Below are 26,896 nucleotides of genomic sequence, written 5' to 3'. Positions count from 1 at the left end.
ATAATGCAAGACACAGAAATTCACAAATATAGCTTGCATTGGAACAAAATAAATACTTTTTGTCTCTGTAGCGGGAACTCCTGACATTTAAACTCAATTTAATTTTATACTGAAAAAATAAGAAAATGCAAACTTTAGGATGTGTTAAAGCACTAAATAACCTGTAGATTGATCATTACTGCGACACATGAAACAAGAAAAACAACACGACTAATTTGAAAAGATTAACGATTTAGTAATTAACTTTTTGTACTCAAACAGTTTTATGGACCTACCTTCAGGAAACGATGAGGAAATCACATGATATTTCTCAGCTCCGTCAAGGATTGAATAAGCTGTCATAAGAATGCAAATACAAAAAGAGGCTCAGAGAAAATCCCTTTGTTACTTTCGTCCCACGTTATTTTCGACCCCGCTCTCCCCTACATAACACAGTAGACATGGAATATATAATACTAATAAGAAAAACAGAAAATTAATTAATGCACTATATAGACTAACATGTAGAAAAAAAAATGTTTTAACTGTTGTTTTAATGTTGTTTAAATAAATTTACAGGCATGCTTTTTCCAAGTGTGCAGTTTACAAATGTACACATTTTGAATTTGTTGTGATGGTCAATGTAAAGGCTAGAAGTTTTAATTGTTAAGGCCTAAGATGATAGGTCTGCGGGGGAAAGCTGTTCTTGTGGCTGCTGTACTGGTAGAAGATGTTCTGTAGCTCGGACCAGAGGGCAACAGTTGGAAGAGAGAGGGGGCTCGTTGTGATTTCTTAGCCCTTTTCCTGGGCTAAGAAATCTGGAGATGGCTCCGCTTATCCTCTCAGCAGTCCTGACTGTCCAATGTAGTCTCTTGAACCAAACCAGAGAGTTACAGATAAACACAGGACAGACTCAGTGATGGCCGAGTAGAAGTGGGTGGCAGGTTGAACTTCCTCAGCTGGTGAAGGAAAATACAACCTCTGTTGGGTCTTTTTAGCAATAGTGTTTATGTGAGTGTCCCATTTCAGGTCCTGAGTGTTGCCCAGGAACCTGAATGAGTCCACTGCAGTCACAGTGTATGATATGCTGTATGATGGTAAGTGGAGGGAGAGCACGTGGTTTCTCCTGAAGTCCACGATCATCTTCACTGTTTTGAACATGTTGAGCTCCAGGTTGTTGAGACTGCACCAGACAGCCAGCTCTTTTACCATATGTCTGTAAGAAGACTCATCTGGATATATATATATATATATATATATATATATATATATATATATATATATATATATATATATATATATATATATATATATATAAATATATATATATATATATATATATATGGTAACATTTTAGAATAGGTAACACTTGTTAACTATTAAAGGGGGGGTGAAATGCTATTTCATGCATACTGAGTTTTTTACACTGTTAAAGAGTTGGATTCCCATGCTAAACATGGACAAAGTTTCAAAAATTAAGTTGTACGTTTGAAGGAGTATTTCTGTTCCAAAAATACTCCTTCCGGTTTGTCACAAGTTTCGGAAAGTTTTTTTCGAGTATGGCTCTGTGTGACGTTAGATGGAGTGGAATTTCCTTATATGGGTCCTAGGTCAAGTCTGCCGGAAGAGCGCACACTCCCGTATAGCGAGGCTGAGCCATAGACAGTAAAAGAAATGGACACAGCGACCCCATTGGAACTCAATTGAGACAAGTGAAGCCCATTTTTAGCGTTTTTTAGCACTTCCGTTTCTGACACGCAGACTCAAACTAAGCTTGATGACGTCAGCAACCTGTCTGACAGATGTAAATCTTCTAAGTGGCTGTGCGTGCAAACTGCCATCGTTAATCTTGCAGAGACGGCGAGCTTGAGCGGGGAGTTCTTTGTCGTGAGTGAGCAGGAGTAAGTATTCTGATTAATTATTTTGTATAGTATTTTAAAATGTAACGCCAGTACGCCATATTAAGTTAATTGCCTGCGAGCTTCTCCTCCTGTCTGTACGGTAATGCGACAGAGAGTCGCGTGGTTATGACACAACCGTTAGCCTATTTTTTACAAAAACTGTTTATACGGGGCCATAATGTAACATAGAAGGTAATGGAGCCCTTTATACATTGTCGTGTATCTTTAGAAATAAATAATGGACAAACGGAGTCTTTAAACGCCTCAGATGTAAAGTTATTCGCTGTCAAAGTGACGCCAAAATGAATGGGAGTCAATGGGAATGCTAACGCAAGTGAAGTTCTGCTAAAAAATGGCAGCCCCCACCCGACTTCAACTTCCGGTCGAGTTCCTTGCCCCCTGGGCTGAGCAGCACAGACATTTCACTGATCGGAGCGATTCACTGATCACAGCGAGAGCGTCGCGAAAAGTCACAAAAGAAGTGTGTTTTTGGTTGCCAGGGCAAGACAACCCTGCACAGATTACCAAAGAAAAAACAGCATTAAGGGACCAGTGGATGGAGTTTATTTTTACAGAGCATCAACGGAGTTGTGCAAGTGTTTTTGTTTGTTCCCTGCATTTCGAAAATGCTGGTTTTACAAACAAGGCCCAGTTTGACGACGGATTTGCATATCGTTTATTTCTTAAGGATGATGCAATCCCAACGAAAAAGGGTCACATTGTGTGTTGGAACCACAGGCGGTGAGTAAAACTGCTTAAAATATCTCTGCCTCCTTGTTAGTGCTTCCGCCTCCCATCGGAGACCCGGTTTCGAGCCCCGCCCGGAGCGAGTCGTTGCTGCTGCTGCACTCGTTCAGTTTCAGCCTTGGGATCTGATTCTGGATCATAAATAAACGGCTGAATCTGACTGTTAGCCATGGTTTGTTTTTGGATGATGATTTTTTCCTCAAGGCAATGTCAGAGCTTTCAAACGCTCTCAACTCAAAAGCCTACTGGTGCTCGTGATTCTTTAGCTCCGCCCACACGTCACGCCTCCAGCCGCTCGTGTTTTTCCTGGAAAAATCGGTACAGACTATCTTTCTCTTATGAATATAATAAAACTAAAGACTTTTTGGAGTTATGAAGGATGCAGTACTACTCTATAGGTACTCAAGATTAACAGGATATTGAGTGAAAACGAGCATTTTACCCCCCCCCCCCCCTTTCACTATTAACTACGACGTTTCTCTCAATAAATTCTTAATTTGATGCTCATTAATAGTTAGTAAGGTAGTTGTTAAGTTTAGGTATTGGGTAAGATTAGGGATGTAGAATAAGGTCAAGTAGAATAAGGCATTAACATGATCTTAATTAGCATTAATGCATGGCTAATGTTATAGTAATATGCATGCTAATAAGCAGTGTTGGGTATAGTTACTTTGGAAAGTAGTTAGTTAAGTTACAACGTTACCATCAATTAAAAGTAATTAGTTATGATACAGCGTTACCTATTCATAAAAGTAACGCGTTAGAGTACTCATGCGTTGCCAAAAATTAAAAGCCGTTTGCAGCGGCTCACACACGACAGACATAGCCCCCGGCCCCTTTAAATGCACCTAGAAGTCGTGACTCCCGACAATGAATAACGTCATTCATCCGACTAAATTAACACTGCAGGATAACAATAACAGGAAAGACAGTCAGCAATAGGCTATTCCACATGGCGTTTTATTTATTTATTATCACAGAACATATTATTAATCAAAATTCGCACCTAACCAGCCCGGGTAGCCTAGGCTACTGTATATTATGAGCACCACAAGATAACTCCTGATTTTTCTTTAACTTTACATAATGCAGTTATCAAAGTAAAATTATGCTTACTTGTAAACACAACCTTAAACAGGCTTGCAGATTTAAATCCATTTAGAAATGATGAACAACCAGCCAGCCAACGATCTAACAAAAATTAACAGCTGACTGTCAAACAAAAATGATAACAAACCGAATTAAATCCTTCACTGCCACACAGGCAAATGACAAATCGCTTAATAGCCGAACTAATTATTATTAAAGTGTCACTCACAGTCACAAGCCTAAATTCGCTGTAACACAGTCCTCTTACATTTACTCTTCAAAGTAGTGATTAAAACGTAGCAGAAGCAGATTTTCGAAACGTTTGTCCGACAGTCGATTTCTTTTTCGTTGACAAATTGAAAATAATGTGCATACTTCCATAAACCAAACGCGGTCCTCTCTGCTATCTTGCCGGGAGTTCGAAAAAAAAAAAACCCCACACACACAGGGTCAGGCGCAGGGCACAGACGCATCACAGCCATTGACTTTACGATCACAGAGCTTCGGCTCCGCTGATACATCCGCAGGTGGCACAGTAAACCTAGGCATACTGTCTGACAAAAAGCAGGCTGCAGTCGGGATTTTCCTTTCCTTAAAATAACGGACTACTTTTTTTAAAAAAATAACGAAGTTACTGATTACTTACGCACGAAACTAACGCGTTAAGTTACAAATTTCAGGAAAAAAGTAATTAGAGTACTGTAACGCGTTACCCACAACACTGCTAATAAGCAACTCATAGGTGTAACCTATTCTAAAGTATTACCATGTATATATATATATATATATATATATATATATATATATATATATATATATATATATATATATATATATATACACACACACACACACACACAAACCCAATTCCAAAAGAAGTTGGGACACTGTACAAATTGTGAGTAAAAAAGGAATGGAATAATTTACAAATCTCATAAATTTTTATTTTATTCACAATAGAATATAGATAACATCAAATGTTGAAAGTAAGACATTTTGAAATGTCATGCCAAATATCGGCTAATTTTGGATTTCATGAGAGGTACACTTTCCAAAAAAGTTGGGACAGAAAGCAATAAGAGGCTGGAAAATTTTTATGTACATATAAGGAACAGCTGGAGGACCAATTTGCAACTTATTAGGTCAATTGGCAACATGATTGGGTATAAAAAGAGCCTCTCAGAGTGGCAGTGTCTCTCAAGTCAAGATGGCAGAAGATCACCAATTCCCCCAATGCTGAGGCGAAAAATAGTGGAGCAATATCAGAAAAGAGTTTCTCAGAGAAAAATTGCAGAGAGTTTGAAGTTATCATCATCTACAGTGCATAATATCATCCAAAGATTCAGAGAATCTGGAACAATCTCTGTGTGTAAAATGAACTGTGGCAGAGTGGAAAACTGTTCCGTGGTCAAACAAATCAAAATTTGAAGTTCTTTTTGAAAACTGGGACGCCATGTCATCTGGACGAAAGAGGACAAGGACAACCCAAGTTGTTATCAGCGCTCAGTTCAGAAGCCTCCATCTCTGATGGTATGGGGGTTGCATGAGTCCGTGTGGCTTGGGCAGCTTACACATCTGGAAATGCATCATCAATACTGAAAGGTATATCCAAGTTCTAGAACAACATATGCTCCAATCCAAACGTCGTCTCTTTCAGGGAAGACCTTGCATTTTCCAACATGACAATCCCAGACCACATACTGCATCAATTACAACATCATGGCTGTGTAGAAGAAGGATCCGGGTACTGAAATGGCCAGCCTGCAGTCCAGATCTTTCACCCATAGAAAACATTTGGTGCATCATGAAGAGGACGATGTGACAAAGAAGACCTAAGACAGTTGAGCAACTAGAAGCCTGTATTAGAAAAGATTAGGACAACATTCCTATTCCTAAAATTGAGCAACTTGTCTTCTCAGTCCCCAGACGTTTGCAGACTGTTATAAAGAAGAGGGGACTCCACACATGTGTTGATGCCATGAAATTTATAATCAACTTATTTTTCCCTTAAAATGATACATTTTCTCAGTTTAAACATTTGATACGTCATTATGTTGTATTCTGAATAAAATATTAAAATTAGAAACTTCCACATCATGACATTCTGTTTTTATTCACAATTTGTACAGTTCCCCAACATTTTGGGAATCGGGTTTGTGTTTGATAACCCTGAATGAATATGATTTTATAAAGGCCTGTTATATATTGTGATTTAAAAAATGAATACGTTTTAAATCTTTAAAGTTGAGTTAAGCATTTCTTCCAATATATGAACCCATATGATGGGAATGGAAACATGTATAACAGGAATGACCAGATTAATTTTAAAATTTTATATGAAATCAGTATAATTGGTATGTCCAAATGAAATGCACTAATTCAACACGTGATGAAGAGGTGTTCATGTTCACACCCCCAAATAATGAAGGACATAATGCAACAAAGGTATACACAATATACTGTTTAAAAAAGCATTATCCTTGGGATGATTCATAAAACTGAGGTCCTGACCTTTTCTGTGGTCACTAAAAAAATCTCATGGCACTTCTCATAAAGAGTAGGGGTGTGTCCCTGGTGACCTGGCCAATTTCCATCCTTATAACATCTTTCAGCCCTTCAAAGAAGTGTTAAATTAGTGTACTTTAATCCCAGTAAGACCAACTTTAAGATTTTATGCAGTCAAAATAAAGACATGGGTTTTTTTTTATGTAAACTGCAATTTTAAATGAAAAGTGTACATTATCTTTCATGATAAGTTTAGTAAAATCTGTATCGACAGCTGAAGTATTAAACCTTTCAATACTACCTTTAGACAGTCCTTGTTTTATCCTCAGCTGGTTTCAAGGAAGCTTTCACCCTCAAGCTATACATATTTTTACAGTACAGTATACTGTCATTGAGGTTTAGTCTCCTTAATCTCTCTAGCATGAAGAATGGTCTCATTAGCTACATGTGAAATATTGTACACTAAGAAAGAGTCTGTAACAATATGATTTTCGTGTAATTTTCGATTTTTATAAAGGTTTTTTACCCATATTTTGAATTACACATTGCATTATGTTTGATGGATAAATGAAAGTTTACAGTATTATTACGGAGTTAGTTACATTCCAAATCTGATTTGTTTTAAATATGCACATTTGTCTGTTTGTTTGCATTTATGTAAAGTCACCATCTACTGCATAACAACATATTTTTATAATAGTAGGGTGGGAAACTGTAACATCTGTATATACTGTATAAGGTTTTAGTTTCTCAGTAATCAAGGGCAATAATAAGGCAAGCTTTTAGATGATTCATATGAATGCCTAAAATTGGGAGAAATAAATTCCAAACGATGTTGAACTCTTGCTTTTATGCTCATAGAGCTTTAAGCTGAAAACCGATGATTTGATAAAGAAAAGAGTCAGTCGTCTACATTTGGAAGGACAAATTTGAAAGTTTATCTCTCATGTGACTTTCAAAATAACTACAGTTTTCCTCAGTACAAACAAAATCCAAAACGCATGCATTTATCTCAACCATTCATATACACACGGTCTTCTGCCAACTCAATTATATTATGTGAAGCTTAGATGGGGTAAAACAAATTCTCTAGCTAGGACATTTTGTCAGATAAATTCAGCTGTTTATACTGGAAGTAAAAAGAAAAACACACACACACACACACACACATATATATACACATTCCACTGTCCTAGGAGATGGAACTGATAAATATCCTCCATTCCTTAGGTATCTCCGATTCTGAAAGTGTCACGTGTCTGAGCAGCACATCTACAAATGAATGCTCTCTGACGCAGGAAAAAGACTCAGGTTGCACTTTCAATCCTAGTTTTAAAGGACGGGGAACGTTAAATCTCTGTTCTCAGTTCTTTCATTCATTCTTTCACACTCAATAGTAATAAATGTGTAATCTAGCTGACTATTTAAAATGTGCACCCTTCTTTGAAAGGGAGAGAGGAAGAAAGAACACCCATGTAGTGTACTTAAAAGTATATACATGTTGAACATAATGTGTAAGAAAGTGTGTGCCATCTTTATCTCTCCCTCTCGAGGGTATACCTTATATCATACCACCTTTCTATATTCATACATATTTATAGCAAGACAAGAAAAAGAGACAGGAAGGAGGGTGGAGTACTCAGGTTTACATGATGTCAACACATAGGGGGAACAGAGCAATACAACAAACAACTGTCACTCAATAGCCATGGTGGGCTCAAACATGTGCAGGGGAGCAGATTTTGCAAACTTCTTTGACCAGATGGAGAGAAATAAACAGTCTTTGCCCAATCATGTTGAGGAATGCATTGAGGCAGACTCTCTGTCCTCTTTTTCCTCCTCGTCCATCTTGCGGCCATGCTTTCTGAAATACTTGTACCTCTGGACATAAAGCTTGACCAGGTTACTCACTTTAACTGGGTTTATCTCACCTGTCCGGCTGTGACAAATCTGTGAGGTAAAGACAGATTTAGTCATGGTCTGTCTAAATATTTATGAGTAGCACTGTGTTGTGTGCTGCGAATCAAGGCTATCTTCAAGTTATATTTATTTACCTTGTGCACAGCTTTCCTTAAGATATCCTTGTATTCGTCTTTGTTGATGTCTTTACGCTGGTAGTATGGCTTGATGGCCAATTTGACTTCCTCTACTGCCCTCTCCTGGGTGTGGAGCTTCTTCAGATACTAACCAAAAGTAGTTGATTTAGATTTGGATTGTTATAGATAGGGTTGCTATTCCATAAAAAATAAAAAAAAACTTATTTTGTCATATTGTAACACTGAGAGCAAGAAAACTATTAATTATCAAGCATATTTTGTCCTTGCATGTTTTTAAATTCATGTTTGGCCCAACCGGCTGCCAATAGCACTGAACTTAGAAGTAAAAAACATAATTTTTGCATCCCCATAGTAAATGGACTTTAAAGTGATTCAAATCCAAAGCACCTTAAATTATTAATTCGATTTACTCTGGCACTAAGCCATAGCGCATTTTACTTTTTGCTAATTACAGAAATATAGAAATGTATAGATCAAAAGGAATTCTATGCTTGTCTACAAGACCTGTGGGCTGAAACAAAGAGAGAGAAGAATGTTAAATTAAGTGCTGATACCTTGTCAGGGTCTTTACTTTCGCTATCCCAGCCCATTTCACTGCCCCCTGTTGGCCCTGCCATTCCCACTGGCGATGGAGGCGGTGGAGTTTGAGCACAGCCTCCACCCATTGAGAGTCCAGGGTGTAAGTGTGAAGGAGGAGTTTTGGTGCAGCCAACCAATGGGACAGAGCTGTGGAGAATAAACTGGGCAGGAGTGGGTCCTTGGGGTGGAGCATGTGATGGAGGTGGAGGAACTTGTGATGAGAGAGATGAGGATGATAAAGGAGGGTGTGGCTGGGACTGGTTCTGATTGGCCTGAGAGAGAATCTGTGTAAAATGAAAGGGAAGAATATAAAAATTTAGTTAGTTATCAATTTACTTCCCAAACAATAGCAATTGAATATGTCAATCAGCTAGCCTTAAAGCCTTTGGTAGAGCTACTTTAAAACAGGATACAAAATTATTCTGGATTGACAGTGCATTTATAAGGAAAACCAACATTATATAAAATAATAATAAACAGGAAGTAACATTAGACTTTAAAATATGCAAAAAAATAATTTCGAAGGTGAAAATTAATATTCTAATTAAAAAAAAAAGTGGAAAAAAAGGCCTGCGGTAGTAGAGGCATGGTTGTTTGCTTTGCGAGTGGGCGCGCTAGCGCGCCTGAGGGTTCAGGGACAGGTCACAGCCTAACAGGAGTCGCACTACTCAGGCACAGCATCACTGCTGAAAGTCGATGCGTCTTCATGGAAGATGCCAGCAAGTGCAGAGTCCAACTCAACAGCAGCAGAGAAAATGAGGTAAATTGTTGACCCGCGAGATAAAGTTGCATGCAAGCTATTTAAGATACAGTTAGGATAGCTACCATTCGACAACTAGCAACATGAGGTCACATCTCAAAAATGTGCACCCAAATAAGCATGGCATAATGTGTGGAACTCCAGCTTTGCATCGCCCGCTGCAAGCTCTTTGTCTGCAACACGACAAGAGGCCATAACGGATAAATTAATTTCGTTCATTTGCAAGGACATGAGACCGATCAGTATCGCGGATAGGGCACGCTTCGGGGAGTTCTGTTAAGCAATGGATCCGAGGTTTGATTATTTATTGTTTCATGTCAACGAAAAGTTCCATGTTTATCACAGCACAGCTGTCAGTTCAATGTCAGTTATATATGCTGTAAAACTTCAATTAATATTAATAATATTTGTTTCAATCACTGAATGAAGCCTGCTTTATTTGGGACAACAGTCGCGAACTTAAATTAATAAAAGAACTAAAAAATTTAAACCGTTATGCGCAGAGAATGTGAGGGTGAGAGAGCTTGAGGTCTGCAGTCTTGGCCATTAGTTGATTTCCTTGTTTTTGTGTAGGTAATACGTTGTCATATATGTTTAAACTTAAATAGACTATCTATACAAGTAGTTATGTCTCTTTGTATTATTTTGGCCTGTTATTGACGTAATGCGCGTCATTGAGAACATGCACAACCAGATGTTCGAATAGTTCGAATATTCGTGTATTTTTTAGAGGGAATATTCGAACGTCATTTTTGAGCAATTTTGACAGCCCTACTTCATATGTGCTTCCATTTCCAGGTCTCCTGAATTTGCATTCATACGAAAGTAAGTCAATGGAGAGAAAAGTTTAAAGTGACCACCTCTTAGTAATATCACAGGTTTTACCTGACTTGTGGCATGGATGAACTCTTGTGCTTTGGCTCTGCTGGCTATATTGGCCTCCTCCATTTTGAAGAGGAGAGCTGTCACTAAAAAGAGATTTAAAAGCAGAACATGACTTCTAATCCTACTATAAAATTAAAGTGCATGTGGAAAGGGAATTACTTAAAAATTAATGTAACACTCACATGCTAAAACACCTCCAGCAGTGCAGTCCACTCCGGTTTGTAGACTCCAGGGTAATGGTGGAGGCGGAGGTGGTGGTGGCTTGTTAATTGAAGATGAAGATACTGATGAAGAGGAGGATGAAAAAGGGTCATTTGCCAGAGGAGCACTGGAATGAGAGATGGAGGCTGACACCAGAGACGTTGAAGTAGAGCATGGTGGTGAGCCCTTCAGATCATCTGGTGGGAGAGGTTTAGTACTGGAAGTGGACTGAGATATGGTATCGCTCCTGCTCTGCGATGACTGCAGACCGGGAGGGCTGGAAGGGGACTTTGAGGGTGTGAGAGACAAGGCTTTGGACTGACCAGGGCCATCCTCTGAGAGGAATGAAGGCTCTGGTGTCTTGCAGCTACTATCAACAGTTTGAGAGTCTGGGGATGACTCCCTAGTATCTCGAGATGGAGGCAAAGACAGTGGGGATGTGTGTGGTGGTGAAGAGGACGGAGGAAGAATACTTGCTGATGAGGAAGTGGAGGATGATGAAGAAGAGGAGGGAGTGGGACCAGGATGAGCTGAAGGAGGACTGGATGGCTTGGATCCAACCCCAACCAAAGGCTGCATTTCTGTTGCTACTCCCGGCCAACCACCACCAACTGTGCTACAATTACTATTAACACCTTTAGAATCACTTCCATCCACATTTATCCCTTTCTCTCTGGGCTTCTTTCCAGGCCTCCTTCTACGTTTCGCTGCCAGTGAGGAAGTAGGGGAAGAGGCAGATGAAGACGTGGACGTAGCAGAGCTTGCCTTGGCCTTCTTTGACTTTAGTCCACTTGAATTTGTTGATGATAGAGGCCCGAGTATGTTCCGTTGTTTCCCAGTTTTGCTTGGGTCTTTGCCTCTCCCTGGAAGGGCCAGTGTCTCGGAGCAGGGCTTAAGAAATGGTGATCGGCTCTCATTGTCTCGGCGGAAAACCACAGCAATAGACCCACCAACAACTGAGGGCCCTGAAGCTCCACTTACAACACCACCAGGTCCAAGAAGGTCAAGGCCCAGCTTCCCAGAGTTACCAGTGGTGCTACTAACACCTTCACGCACTAGAACAGAGACTTTAGATTGGAGCTTACCCTTTCTGGTACCACCACTGAGCTTCTTGGACCTGCCAGAACGCCCGGTATCCTTCTTCCCTATTTTTTCCTTACCGGTTTTCCGTCCTCGCTTAGTAGTTGATGAGGACGCTGTGGGCTGAAAGGAGGTGATGTTGCCTGAGGATGCAGAAAGAGGAGGTGAGAGAGATGACAGAAGGTTTTGACTTTTGGCTTTTGGTCTATGAGAAGAAGAGGTGGAGGTGGATTCAGACTGACCAACTGTCTTGCTTGATCTGGATTTCTTCTTCAGATTATGTCGGCTAGTTTTGGGTGCTGCGGATTTAATTTTAGGACTGGGTTGAGGGGGCTCAGGAGGAGGAGGAAGCAGTGGTGAGTCCTCTAGTGAAGGGTAGTCTGAATCCAGTGCTTCCCCATCCAAAGAGAGCATGTCAATCTCAGGATGATCCGAGAGACGGTCAGATTCATATCCATGATAACGAGGAGGCGTGAGGGAGGTGGGGCGGGATCTGCTTCTGGATCTGCTCCTGTGGTCCTCATCCTTTCTTTCCTTATCATCTGATTGTCTCCTTCGTTTCTTTTTTCTCTTACGATGTTTGTCTGAGCTCTGGGATGGGCTGCGGGAGCACCGTTGGCTATGGGGTGGTGAACCTGGTACTGTGGTGGTCATTGTAGTGGTGGTAACAGTGATGGTACGTTTAATCGCAAAAAGATCAGAGCCATTAAGATCCTGAATGGACGGGGGTACAACAGGTCTAATATCTCTTCTCCTGTCCCTGTCTCGAACTCTTTCTCCGACCATCTCTTTCTCTCGGTCTCGCCTGTCACGGTTTCCTCTGCTCCGCTTTGTACTGCCTCTCTCTTGGCTGCTTGACCTCCTGATATCTTCATCCCTATCTCTCCTACGTTCATCTCTTCTTCTGGAGTCTCTGTCTCGCTCTCTATCCCGGTCATCTCGCCACCGCTCCCTATCCCGGTCTCTTTCATGGTTCCTTTCTCGCTCTCTTTCCTTTACTTTATCTCGATCTCTATCTTTGTGGCGATCCTCAGAGTGACTGGACCAGGATCTGCGACTGTGTGTGTGTCGTGAGGCGTTCTGGGAGTGAGAGCGGGAGGAATGTTCTGGAGTGCTCCTGCGTCTCTTTTTCATCTTGTGAACATCACTTTGGCTACTTCTCCCTCTATCCCTATTTTTGTTCTCTTTTACACTACTTTTTTCACGGTCCCTCTCTTTGCTTTCTGTTTTACCTTCACCTGACTCCTTTTCTTCTTTCCTTTTTTTCTTCTTTTCTTTATCTCCTCTTCCCTCTTTCCGCTTGCGTCTATCCCTGTCTTTAGAGCTCTTGGAGGATTTGCGACTCCTTGCTTTATCAGTTGATAGAGGTGGAGAATTGGGAAAGGAAGGAGAGGGCAAAGGCAAAACAGGAACAGGTGGCGGTGATATGGATGCAGAAGAAGGGCATGATTTGAACATCTCTTTCCTCCTACTTGTCAGTTTTCGTCTTAAATCTCCGACACCCACAGAAGCCACTGGTTCCCTCTCCCATTCTTCATCAGCACGGACAGATACAAACCCATCACCCTCTAACACTCGTAAGATCCTCTCAGGTTTTGGGACACTGGCTTGAAGATAAGAGGGACTGCTTGAAGATGGAAGCAACACCTCCCTCCTTCTCTCAATCACTCGTTCCCTTCCTCTTTCATTGGCACCCACTATCTCTCCTTCTTCTATCTCAGAGTGTTCAGAGTCTGTTCCACGTTCTCTTATATTTTTTCCCTGTTCCCTTATTCTATCTTTGATGGGTCGCTTGCTATTGAGTTCTAAAGGTACATTATTGAACATCAATGGAGCATCAACTTCTGTTGAATCTGGATGACCCCCCTCTGTGCCAGCAGGCGTCCCCATTTCCAACGCTCTATTGGGTTTCACAACATTCCCTTCACTGTTAATGCTGGTTCCTGCATTATTTTCATCCATACATCTTTTCTCTTCCTCTGCTTCAGAGGCTGGAGAACCTGTTGGCTCAAATGGATCATATTTATCAACCTCTTCCTCTTCGTCCTCAGTGGATGCCTGATCTCTCTCCCCCTCGCCTTCTGTTGGGTGAAAGGGGTCGTATATGTCATTCTCTAAACTCTCCCTCTGTCCATCATTGGATGGATTTGTGAATGATGAAGATGGATGGAGTAAAGGATTAGAAGAAGGTGGCACAGACATCGATGATGGCACCAAAGATGAAGAAGTGGATGACACAAAGTCTCCAGTTCCTTTGCTGACCCTGCTGTCTCCAGCATGGCCTCTGTCCTCATCCTCATGGTAGTTTGTACCCATTCCGCCAGGAGATGACGATGAGGGGGAGGAGGAGGGGGAGGAGGGAGAAGACGAAGGAGATGATGGTGAGTTGGAAGGTGATGAGGGGAGAGGACTTTTGGCCATCTCTATGACGCCATTAGAATTTTTGAGCGAAGAGGCCGGTTGCATTTGTCCCGAGGCTTGAATTACACTTGAGGAACATCCAGAAAAAGAGCCTAAAGGCAAAAAACTGTCTATAGAAACTCTCTTTTTCCTTAAAGACGGTGGGAAGTGAAAATTTCCATTTAAGAAGGACCCTAAGAAAGACAATGATAAAAGAGGTATCCGTTTGATCACACAGTACTATTTACATTATCTTAGGCAAGCTATGGACTTGAACCTACCTGGCTTCTGGTAACCAAGATTTGGGGTAACGCATGTCAACAAAGCAAGAGAAGAGCCATTCTCTACTTTCACTTCTGCTGTTAGCTCCACTTCAAAGTCACTAAAGAAGAAGAAAAAAAATAGGAGTTTATAGTTTTTCAGTAACACTGTTTAACACAAAACAGGGTCAACAAGATTAGATAGCATCTTTTAAACCAGAACTGATACTCAAAATATGTCCGCTGCAACTGCGACTTTATTACAAGAGTATCCTACTGATCCAGGGAAAATAATTTATAATAATAATCATTTAAAAATTAATTTAAAGATACTATAATAATGTTGTGTAGTCCATAATAGCCTACTATAGACACTATAGCCAGTTTTACTCACTGAAATATTAATTTTTCATAAAATAATTACTTCATAATTGTATTCGAGTCTTACACACATGCTATACAGATAATGTAGAGTCTTGCAATTATTTAAGTGACGACGGCTATTATGGGAGCGGCTTGATGGAGTGCAGGAGATCCAGGTAAGATAATCTTGATCCTTAAGAAACTTTCATTAATGCGGTCACGTAACAAATGTATCCAAATATAAAATTAAATGAAGAGCTACTTAATGCATTGAATGAAAAAATGTTAAGACTGTACAAATATTATAAATTGCGAATCGAAATAATTGGGAATGATGTCAAAAATTTAAATAAAACAAAAACAGTGCACATTTCACTTATCTATTATACCATTTATGCAGTTTGGATTACTTGGCTGTTTCCTTATAAAAGTCAGGTGACTGTTACCGCCAGCCAATCACTGCATTGCTGATCATGGTTTCGAGTATCGATACATAGCCCCTTTTAAATCAGATGACTCAATCCAGCCATACTAATCATCAACAACACGTGCGTTCGAAGAACCAAATTAGCCAGATCCTGATTAGCACGATGATATCATCTTATATGTGACATTTAATCTCGGATGTAATAAGTGACGTACGAGGAACGGGCCCCAGGCCTCAACAATAAACCTATTTTCCAGCTGACCCCGTTAAGATAGTATTTTAGAATATTACTTGCACTGTTGACATTTTCACTGTACCTGAGACAAAAATAAAATGTTGTAACATCTTTGACATTTTTTAGTGTTAATGTTGTAGTGCCAAAGCAAAATACATATTTACAAATATTAAAATTACATATTCAGAACACTTCAATGCAGAAGTAAAAATAATCTGATTATTCTCCAAACAGAATATGCACCAATAAAATACACCATGGAGTATGACAACAATGAAATGGCCAAGGATTTTGACTGAATTTAGTTTGATTTGATGGAGGGCTGGACAATAATTCAATATCAATATGTATTGCTAGGGGTGTGACATCCATTGTTCACACTCTTAAACAGCACTGATTTGTCATTGTGTTCATGCATACACAAAGACCAATCAGCACTGTTTAAGCGCGTCAAAAATGGACGTTTTTAACATTTCAGTACTGAACGATATTGTGGTCAGTCTGTGCTTTTGACAACACTAATCTGTATTATATAATGTGCTATATAAATAAAGGTGACTTGACTTGAATTGACAGTGTAATGGACCCAGTTGTGGTCATAAACTTTGATAAAATGTGTACTAAGCTTTTTTTTTTATATGCCAGCACCTCTCAAAGACAATTAAACACCGCTTCAACAAGCAATCAACAAGTACTGAGACAAAACACTAACATCCCTCAAAGTAAATAAGCAAACTAAGTCCAATTATGGTGCCATCATGCTCAATTTTGAACTGTATGTGCTGAATTAAGCACTCACCAGTCCAGGTACTGAGGTTGTGAGCTGAGCTGAGGCACAAGAAATACAGGCTCAGAGGAAGTAACAACAGCAGCCCCCTAACAAGAGTATAACACAAATTAAATGATTCAAGGGTCACCTCAGGTCACCGATTTCAAACCGGGTAAATTACAGACAGACAAAGCATGTAACAGGACTTAACTCAATAACTTTCAACTATGCAAATTGCCTAAATAATATTACCAGTTCACTAGGCGCATCCTCTGAGGTCTCTCTGTTTCCTTGGAAACATCTCAAGCCAACTGTCCTTCTGTCTGCTTTATTCTCCACTTCCTCCTCTTCATTAGGACTTTGTTCAGACTCTGACTACAACAACACGAGAGAGAAGACATCAAGCATATTCAGCAGAGAGTGCTGTGCATGCTGAATCTTAATCTCATTGTCAACAGTATATATATATGATCAGAGAGACTATCAAACCTGCTCTTGCACTAACAAGATGATATGACGCTTACCTCGCCTGGCACAATTTCTCCTTTGTCCTTTTCAGCCTGTCCATCTGTTCCCATCTACACATAGCAGACATCACTGTTGTTAATCAATAATCTAGATCTGATACATCAGCTCTGAACCATCATAAAGCTGAGAGATGGGAGAAAACTACTTCTGAATCTCTGTCTTTAACCTGAAGAGCACTCAGAGGAACTTGATTACACGAGTAAACCGATGAGAAAGCTTGATCTGTATTGACATTCAACACTACGCCTTCGCTTCTTGAGCCAGTGACAGCACTGATCGTGTGCAGGGAATGAAACTGATGGAAGATGATGCTATCTAGCATACTGCAGTGTTTGCCTGTGTGCTCACTTCTTATTTGTCATTTAATAACCACCAATACTGTACAGCACGTCTCATTCATAATGCACTGAGCATTAGTAGCTTACTTTCTCATATGTGCTTCATTTAAGCGCTAGCAGCAATAATTTAAAACCTAAATGATTTTGTCGCCCAGAGGGGTTAGTTAGCTGGCTAGCTAAGTTAGACAAGCTAAGAGAGCCGTTTACCTTCATAGTGCAAAGAAGAGCCGGCTGATGAATCCCAAGGCTGATGAGCTGCTAAAACCCGTCACAGTGTTTTTGCTAACTTTAAAACGACATGTAGAGGCACGAAACATTTTTCTTTAAGAGACACAATAAGAGGCCCTTCCCATCCGATTCCGCCATTTAGCTTCCCCTTCTGTGAAGCTGCCGGCATGGGCTGATGGGAAATGATGTTTTTCATCAAAGACTGTTTCTGTGGCGGCGGCGACGCAAATCAGAGATCAATGGGAATTTCTTATATATATATGTATATATATATATATATATATATGTATATATATATATATATATATATATATATATATATATATATATATATATATATATATATATATATTATTTTAGCTTAAATTATCAAATTGCATTAATATGAATTAATAAATGTAATTTAGTTGATTCTTGTTGGTCATATATATGGCGATTGTTCAAGTTATTTTGAAACAGTCCTACTATGTAGGCTAGCTACTATAGAATATAATATTTTAATAATACAGTATTTGATTTTAAATTGGTATTTAAATGCAACCGATTAATCACTAGGTTTTTCTTTGCCACTTAATGGCAAAGAAAAATATAATGGTTAATTTTTAATAAAAATATTTTAACCATTCACATTATCTTGAAAACATTTTTGCTCTGTGTCCCTTTTTTGTCATAAACATTTGTATTGTTTTCAATAATGCTTTCATTTTTTATGCATTACATTGCATGCATTCCCGTGGAATCAAACCCATCTCCTTGGTGTTGCTATAACATCCTTTGTCTTGTGCAACACAAACAAAAACAGTCTGATTAATTTTTTTATATATGCAAACATTTTAATCATAAACGTGCACATTGTGTAACATTTCAAGTGATCCTTAATTTACCAGTGTTCATAATTAGGTTGGTATCATCCAAATAGGCCTACCATATCCCAGACCTGCAGTAGTTAAATAAAGCAAGTTATTACTCAGGTGAAGTGCATGCAGCAGACTCTCTATGTGTTACAGTAATTCTCCAGGTCGTAATAGTCACAGTAGAAATGACAGCACTGCTCCACAATGCCTCTCTTTGCAACAGAACCTCTCTCTCCACTCGGAGCAGTTGCTCCAGTCTGCCACAGGAAGGGGACACTGCTCCTCATCATGACACCTGTTGAAAGACGAGCAGTGTAATTAGAAATTTATTCATTATATAATATAATAACATTTAATTAATTAATCAACTATGTTCCCATTTTCTACACAACGCATACAGATGGAAAGACCTGAATGATCTTTTAATAAATATCATACTCCGATACGAGATGGGGAGAATACCTCAGGGATGGTTGGCTACAAGGGATTAATTGGATACTGTCACAAAAATGCTACAAAAATGCAAAGAGTAGTCTAATGGATTAATATATATCATAAATCTATCCTATTAATTTCTGTCTTAAAATGTAGTTCACCCACAAATTAACATTATGTCATAATGTACTCTCTTGTCTTGTCATTAAGCCAGTATGTCTTATTTTGAGAAATGTCTTATTTAAATAACAGTGGAAGAAACGGGCAGATTGGTCATCAACTGTGTATTTGACAACATTTTACTATATAATTTTCATTTGTTTTGCACTTCATATTTGGCACAGCAGTAACTAAATAATGATCAAATTTAATGACATTTTAGGTGTGTGTGTGTGTGTGGGGGGGGGGGGGTTATAGATTGAAATATATTTAATAAATATGTTATGTTTTAAAAAATTACTCAAAATATTTTTAGATTACTCCGGGAAAAAATGTCATAGTGATAGTTCATATTATCATTTATTTTTCTTCTCTCTTGAATTATATAGCTTCTTAACCTCTTAAAAACACACAAAGACAATTTTGTGATATGCCTACTAAATGTTTATTTTTTTTACCCGATAACTTTATTGTGCATCGAATGGGTTCTCATGCTTGCTACGCGAAAAATGATCACTAAAAATGTTCAGACAGTAGGCTATCTCTTACTGTCAAGTTGACTGAATGCATCGCACAGAAATGCAGCTGTGAGCAGACTCACGGAAAGCGTGCTCTCTGACCCGCCTGGCAGGCCGGTAGGAGAGACCCTTCTCTCCACAGACGAGCAGCAGCGCGTCCACGAGCTGGATCCCGCACAGCCTTCGAGTCCCGAGCGCGCCGCTGTGGGTCACCAGAGAGCCGGCACACAGACACAGCAGCAGCATCCCAGGGCTGGCCATTCTCCTCACGACGAAACTTTACAGATCATGAAACGGAAAACAGCAACTCTATCCTGTCTGCTCAGGTTGATCGTGTCCTGTCAAGAGTGAAAGTGTCGTCCTGTCCAGTAGTGCTGGGCTTGTTGTCTCTTTCTGTGTGTGTCTCTCTGTTCTAATAGACTCTGTGTTTTATGAGGGTCCATCAGTGAACTGAACATCTAGCCTCAATTAATCACTTTCAATCAGTACAAATAATTACCCCCTATCAGCTCACCTCAGTCATCCCAGCCTTTCTCTTCCTGACCCTCACTTTGTTTAATTACCCCTATTAAGCATTAGATATAAACATGTGCTGCTTTCATCCCTCTCTCTTTTCTCTCTCTCTCTCTCCAACGCTCTGTCTTTTTCTCAGTGTTGTGTGAATGCCAGCATAGCTGCACAAGCCTTTTTTTTGGTTCATATTATCTGGCCCTATTGGCTTTTTCACTAATAGCGCTCATGTTCTGAGGATAACTCTTGCAGTAAGTAGTATTTTTACATAATTAAAAAAGAAAGAATACAATACAATACTGCAAAACCTGTGCCCACAGACAGGACAAAATGCACGGTCGTGGAGTTTTATTTGCAGTGCTGTAAACTAGTGAGAGAGGATGGATGGGATTTTTGAAAACTCGAATCTGAATCTGAGGCCTGTCACATTACAAAATGGAACACACGAAGACAGAGACACACTAAACATGTGCCATTTGCAAGGAAACTCATCACGTGCTTTTAAAACCACAGAGCTAATATATATATATATATATATATATATATATATATATATATATATATATATATATATATATATATATATATATATTTTTTTTTTTTAATACTCTTCAAAAAATTAACATATTTTATATTTGGTTGATTATTAATTATTAAGAATGCCTGTTGACATGAAGATTATTCAGTTTATCAAAAAAGATGACCAGGACAATGTTCAGATACATCTGGATGATTTTAAATATGATTTCAAGCACAATGCTCAATTTTAATTAAAAGTAAAAAGATGAATACTATGCTTAATATGATCACTGTGCCAGAAACAAAAAAAAACTGTTAGAATCTACTACTACTTCTACAACACTCAGATATTAGCAGTTTCCATGACAGCAGAACTGGGGTAAACCTGGAGGGTGTTTCTCGTTACTTATCCCGTCATTTGACAGTTTCTGCGGTGTGCTGTAGTTTTAATATGCCTAGCATTTGCAGAGCCTTTCAAATCCTGCCTCCTCGTATATTTCACCTTTTAATTCTCCCTTTGGTTTTCACAGAACTCACAATGTTTCTATTTTGATGTAGAAGAAAGAGAGAGAAGAAAGGTCAATTCTAAAGTCTGTGTTTATATGTGTTTATATGACTGCCCTCAATCCGAGAGCACACGTGGCTTGGATTAACACAGCTAATAATGTAAATCTCGCTCATCCACCTTCACTTATCTTTATCCCTCACTTCATTCACATCTCATTCATTCAGTGTATATTATAATCACAAGCATGTTTTTAATCATGATCTCTCTCTTTTTGTCACATGCTCATTATTCTCAGATTGAACTGAGAACAGCAAAGAGAGCTGGAAGAAGTAAATCTTTCACGTGACCTACAGAAAAAGAGCAGGTATTTGCTGTAGATAAATAAAGAAGGGAGTGAGACGTCTGTGGGGAAGAAAAACGAGAGAGGTGTGTAATCTGAAACTAATATACGCAGCGTCTGTCTCACCCTGGGGCCCCTTCTGTCAGATGGACCTGTTTACTCTTTTGAGCTCATTATTTTGTTGTTATTACCAGTTATTGTGTCAAAAAGATAATTGTATCTCATGCATTCACAAGAGTCATTTACACTTACACTCTTCATGATGCCCGGGCTAACAAAATAAAGCTTTTATAAATTAAAGCTTTTGTAGTCTCTCCTTTGTGTTAAAAGGATTGTACCCCAAGTCTTTAATAGTCTTCAGTGAACTTCAATGATCTGTTTTTTTATAGGTAAAGAAGCAGACCATGAATTAAATCTGACTCTTGCATTTGAAGGGCAGGCACTGACTTCATTCTTTTTCATGTCACCTCTCATTATTTCAAAAGCTTATGTTTTTCTTCTTGTTTGCTTGTTTACCTCTTCTTTCTCTTGTGAATGTTTGTTCTTCTCCACTCAGTTCCGCAGGAATAAACTGACTCTGACTCAGACTCTGATGAGAACAAGGATCCAGATCTCGTTCTGCGGAGGGTGAGTCAAACTTCTTTCCCAAACTTTTTTACATTTTTTCATAACTTCTTTCTTTAAAACTTTGTTCATAAAATATGGCCAAAAGCACAAACCAGCACCATATATTCTAGTTAAGTTTTCTTTCTTCCTATCTTTCTGTCTATCTATCTGTCTGAAAGTGACGTGACATACAGCCAAGTATGGTGACCTATACTCAGAATTCGTGCTCTGCATTTAACCCATCCGAAGTGTGCGCGCACACACACACACACACACACACACACACACGCACACACACACACACACGCATGCACACACACACACACACACACACACGCACACACTAGGCCACAACTTCCTCTTTCTGCCTGTCTGTCTATCAATCAATCATTAAAAATTAAAGTTGAATTTCAGTTCCTTACATTCAAACCGGATCTAAAATTAGACAGCTTGTCCACCTGTGTTTGGCCATGTTGTAATTGATTATATTATTCCCATCAAATACGATGCTTGAAATTCAAACCTTTCCTTTCCATATTCCTCTCTGTCTCTTCCAGAGGCTTGCTGCAGCTCTGATCTGGTTCATTCACATGCGGCTGCAGCCAGGAGTTTTGAGAGTGTGTCTGCGAACTCTGCGAATTATCTCGTGTGATCGAAAGGCCCTGGTTCCCCTCATCACAGACTATGCCATTCCAACTCTTGCTGGACTCGGGGGCATCTCTGCCCTGCCTACCTGTCCTGAAGAAGAGGCTCCTCCCACAGTGACATCACTCCTGAGAATGAGACAGAAACACGTCCGGATAATAATGGCAGCAGTACACAACACACAGCATGTTACAGGGAAGGAGATGATTCAGTCTGTGTCTCTGCAGCCTGTGCTGAACCTTTGGTTAGTGAAGGAGGCTTGCAGTTCAACCCTGTGAATGTGACATCTAACTGAAATATTGGGAGAGAAACACAGAACGACTGCCATGAAGAAAACGTGAGGAAAGATGGGGTCTTGTGTGCTGTTGACAAGAGGAAAGAGGGATGCTAGAGGAGAGAAGAATGAGGAGGGGGAGGAGGACGAGTATGATGATGGAGAGTTCTGGAGGAAAGAGGCGATGAAGGCCCTGTGTAATGTCATCTACAATATCCTGAAAGTACAAGAGAGAGCCAGCATCCTGAGGTTAGGCTCAAATTGTTACATGTGAAGCATTTGCCAAGTATGGTGTCATTATATATTTCAATGTCATTAAAGAAAACTCACTGTCTCATTCTCTCGTGCTTTGTTTTCTTCACCAGGTTGCTCCATGGCCTGTCAGAAAGACTTAAAGAAGGTGTACATTCCTCCTCACATCCAAGTGGTCAGTTTTATGAACTGCAACTCTTATTTCTGTTGACTGCTTTACGGCCTGAGCTTAGGATAGAGCTCCGCAAGGTAACAATCAATGACACAAATCTAACCCTGGAGCACAAAACCAGTCTTAAATTGCTGGGGAATATTTTTAGCAACAGCCAAAAAAACATTGTACGGGTCAGAATTATCGGTCACACTTTATTTTAGGGTCCAATTCTCACTATTAACTAACCATTAACTATGACTTTTGCCTCAATTAACCCCTTATTTGCTGCTTTTTAATAGTTTATAAGGTAGTTGTTAAGTTTAGGGTATTGGGTAGGATTATGGATGTCATGCATTATATATACTTTATTAGCACTAATAAACAGCCAATATGTTAATAACAGACATGCTAATAAGCAAGTAGTTATTAGTGTGAATTGGACCCTATACTAAAGTGTTACCAAATTATCTATTTTTCTTTTATGCCAAAAATCATTAGGATATTAAGTAAATATCATGTTCCATAAAGATATTTTGTAAATTTCCTACCGTAAATATATCAAAACTTAATTTTTGATTAGTAATATGCACTGCTAAGAACATCATTTGGACAAATTTAAAGGTGATTTTCTCAGTATTTGGATTTTTTGCACCCCTAGATTCCAGATTACAATTAGTTGTATCTCGGCCAAATATTGTCTGATCATAATAAACCAAACATCAATGGAAAGCTTATTTGTTCAGCTTGAACTGGTTTTGTGGTCCATGGTCACAAATATGGAATTAGGTATTGTTAGTGATACATACACTGTAAAAATACATTTTTCAAACTTTACTGGATTGTTGGAGTACACATTTTTCCAGGCTAATGACTTCTTGGTGGACAGAAAGATTTTTGGTAAAACCTTAGAATTCCTTTCCATCATTAATGTATACAGTAACTAATCAAGAACAAATGAGTAATGCAATATTAGCACTCTAGTAGCTACTAATATCTAACAAGGAACTCTGATTAGAATTTAATTTAATACTTGAATCATTACCAGTAGGTAACCATGATCTTCAATTTAGAATTAATTATATGCACAATTCACATTAATTAGGAACGTATACAGTAGTTTCTGAAAAGCACTGAGCACTATTACTTACTAAATCTTTAATCAGAGTTTTTTGTTAGGTAGTTGCTACAATCTTAATAGTGCATTAGTCATCTGTTCCTGTGTAGTTATTCATTAACAATGGAACAGTATTCTAAAGTGTCGAAACAATGAAACGTTTATCTTTTAACTTTAATTTTGTTTGAAATGTACTTATATTTTTGTATAATGCAAATTCTATAAACAATTAATTTAAAATAAAACAACTCAGCGTAGACCACTGTGTTAGGAGAACACAAAACTGCCTGTTTCTTTTTCAGTGGACACTTCTAGACTCCTTCTGTGTGCTCTTCCTGTGTCCATGCTGACTGCTGCTCTGGAACAGTGTTTGGAAGTGTGCTGGGGTGAAAGACCTCACAGCACCCCCTGTGTGTAAGGAGGTGACTCAGCGTGCCCTTGAGATTCTCAAGAACCTGTTTAACATTACCTGCAGCAGGGGTGTCAAACTCAATTCCTGGAGGGCCGGAGCCCTGCTGAGTTTTGTTCTGACACAGAAACCATGTAGTTTTCAAATAAGCCTGAATTACTTGATTGATGTGATCAGGTGTGTTTAATGAGGGTTGAATATAAACTCTGCAGGGCTCTGGCCCTCCAGGAATTGAGTTTGACACCCCTGACCTACAGTGTGCACAGACAGGAAGTAGATGAGGTAAAAGCTGTTTTTTTCCTATTGGCTATTTCTTTAAAGGGGGGGGGGGGGGGGGGGTGAAATGCTATTTCATGCATACTGAGTTTTTTACACTGTTAAAGAGTTGGATTCCCATGCTAACATGGACAAAGTTTCAAAATTAGTTGTACGTTTGAAGGAGTATTTCTGTTCCAAAAATACTCCTTCCGGTTTGTCACAAGTTTCGGAAAGTTTTTTTCGAGTATGGCTCTGTGTGACGTTAGATGGAGCGGAATTTCCTTATATGGGTCCTAGGGCACTTCTGCCAGAAGAGCGCACGCTCCCGTACAGCGAGGCTGAGCACAGACATTTCACTGATCAGAGCGATTCACTGATCAGAGCGAGAGCGTCGCGAAAAGTCACAAAGAAGTGTGTTTTTGGTTGCCAGGGCAGGACAACCCTGCACAGATTACCAAAAAAAACAGCATTAAGGTCCCCACCACTGCTTTGGAAAACTAATTCAATCTTTATTTAAAAATACTTTTCCTGAAAGTTTGAGTTAAAATAGTTAGCAGACTAATAAGTAGATGAGCCTTCTTTATTGTGTGTGATTCTGTTTAATGGCCCTGACAACTTTGTAGTAGCATTTAGCTATATGTTAGCAACTGATTTTTAAAAATCACAAGGGGTATTCCCAATTTATTGTATATCATTATAAAATGAAGTGAAGTCACATGTGGCCAAGTGGTGACCTATACTTGAAATTTGAGCTATGCATTTAACCCATCCAAAGGCACACGCGCACACACAGTGAACACACTCACCATGAAAACACACCCAGAGCATTGGGCAGCCATTTCTGTGGCACCGGGGAGCAGCTGGGGGTTCAGTGCATTGCTCAAGGGTCTCACCTCAGTCATGTTACTGATGGTGGAAGAGAGCACTGGATATTCACTCCCCCCACCTACAATTCCTGCTTAACCTGAGACTCGTACCTGCAGGTTACAAGTTCGTCTCTAACCAACAGGCCACGACTGCCCCCATAAAAAAAAAAAAAAACATTCAAATATCTTGGGAAATATTTTAGGCATTTAACCAAAGAGCCTATCGCCTTCAGTACAAAGGAAACAGAAGTGCTAAAATGCTAACTCGTTTCAGGGGTTGGCCTACAAAAATGTCATCACTGCAGCACCTTTCTATGACATTTAAAACAGTGCTGTCGGTATGGTATTCATGAACTCTGCTGGCGGCACGCTGCCCCTCTCCTCAACCGCAGTACTCCAGTGACTCTGACTCAGACACGGTGGAGTACAGACAGGCCAAGGACAGGATTAACACTGTGACAGGACGGGTGGAGGAAGAGTCCGATTCAGTGGAAGGAATGACTGAAGAAGAGACAGAGGCAGAGGCACTCAGACTCATAAACATGTCCAACAAACTCTCAGGGTGTGTATGTCTCAGAGATATTCCACCAGGAATGTGGTAAAATCATCACTGATTTTCGGTTCAAAATGTATGTGTAGTGAAAAGGTGACCATCTTATGATATACAGCAGCCTTATTTAATATATATACATATTTTTGTTTCAGCATTATTATCCTTCCACCACACCCGTTCAGAAACAAAATCATTCAGCCAATGAGAGTGAGTGACAACGGACGGCAACCTGGCGCCGCTCTGTGGCCAGACGAGGCACAGCACTGAGGAGGAGGAGGAGGAGGAGGAAGAGGATAGTAGAACAGAGCTGTAATGAGGACAGGATGATAATGATGATTAATGAAAGACAGCTGCAAGATATTTTATACCAATGACTGATATAGCGCTGAAACGATATTTATAATAGCGCAACTAAAAATCATGCAAATTATAATAAGGAAATAATCTATTGTTTCATTTAATCCGTTTGTGTATGTAAAAATACATTTTACTGAGACAGAAATTAAACAGAATAAACGAAGCTCTGTAGGACGTGTGAAGGCAGGCAAGAAATAATTTATAATGTAGCCTACACAAAATAGCCAAGAATGT

At 39.4% G+C, this 26,896-nt stretch overlaps 2 protein-coding genes and 1 pseudogene across 5 annotated transcripts; 1 reads left to right on the top strand and 2 right to left on the bottom strand.

Annotated features, from left to right (window-relative positions):
• Positions 1-7,135: 7,135 nt before the first annotated feature.
• Positions 7,136-17,492, bottom strand: LOC113047143 (splicing factor, arginine/serine-rich 19-like). Of its 4 annotated transcripts, XM_026208421.1 has the most exons (11): positions 17,311-17,492; positions 16,762-16,815; positions 16,490-16,612; positions 16,268-16,344; positions 14,465-14,565; positions 12,026-14,377; positions 10,685-11,926; positions 10,503-10,585; positions 8,833-9,141; positions 8,276-8,404; positions 7,136-8,171 (listed from the first exon to the last, which is right to left on the bottom strand). In XM_026208421.1, the coding sequence occupies exons 1-11, from the start codon at positions 17,314-17,316 to the stop codon at positions 8,013-8,015; spliced, it is 4,635 nt and encodes a 1,544-aa protein (XP_026064206.1). In that variant the 5' UTR covers positions 17,317-17,492; the 3' UTR covers positions 7,136-8,012. The 4 variants fall into 4 exon arrangements, with proteins under 4 accessions (XP_026064206.1, XP_026064205.1, XP_026064207.1 ...); XM_026208420.1 differs by having other exon boundaries at positions 10,685-14,377; XM_026208422.1 differs by lacking the exon at positions 16,268-16,344 and having other exon boundaries at positions 10,685-14,377.
• Positions 17,493-18,207: 715 nt separating this feature from the next.
• LOC113047664 (insulin) lies at positions 18,208-19,856 on the bottom strand. Its single transcript, XM_026209009.1, has 2 exons — positions 19,381-19,856; positions 18,208-18,480 (listed from the first exon to the last, which is right to left on the bottom strand). Exons 1-2 carry the CDS (start codon positions 19,556-19,558, stop codon positions 18,326-18,328), a joined length of 333 nt encoding a protein of 110 aa, XP_026064794.1. The 5' UTR covers positions 19,559-19,856; the 3' UTR covers positions 18,208-18,325.
• Positions 19,857-21,744: 1,888 nt separating this feature from the next.
• Positions 21,745-26,744, top strand: LOC113047389 (synembryn-A-like; annotated as a pseudogene).
• Positions 26,745-26,896: the final 152 nt, after the last annotated feature.

This window comes from Carassius auratus, chromosome 28 (assembly GCF_003368295.1).
Source record: "Carassius auratus strain Wakin chromosome 28, ASM336829v1, whole genome shotgun sequence".
Classification (NCBI taxonomy): domain Eukaryota; kingdom Metazoa; phylum Chordata; class Actinopteri; order Cypriniformes; family Cyprinidae; genus Carassius; species Carassius auratus.
Note: the sequence above shows the minus strand (reverse complement) of the source record. Positions and strands in the feature narration are given on the sequence as shown.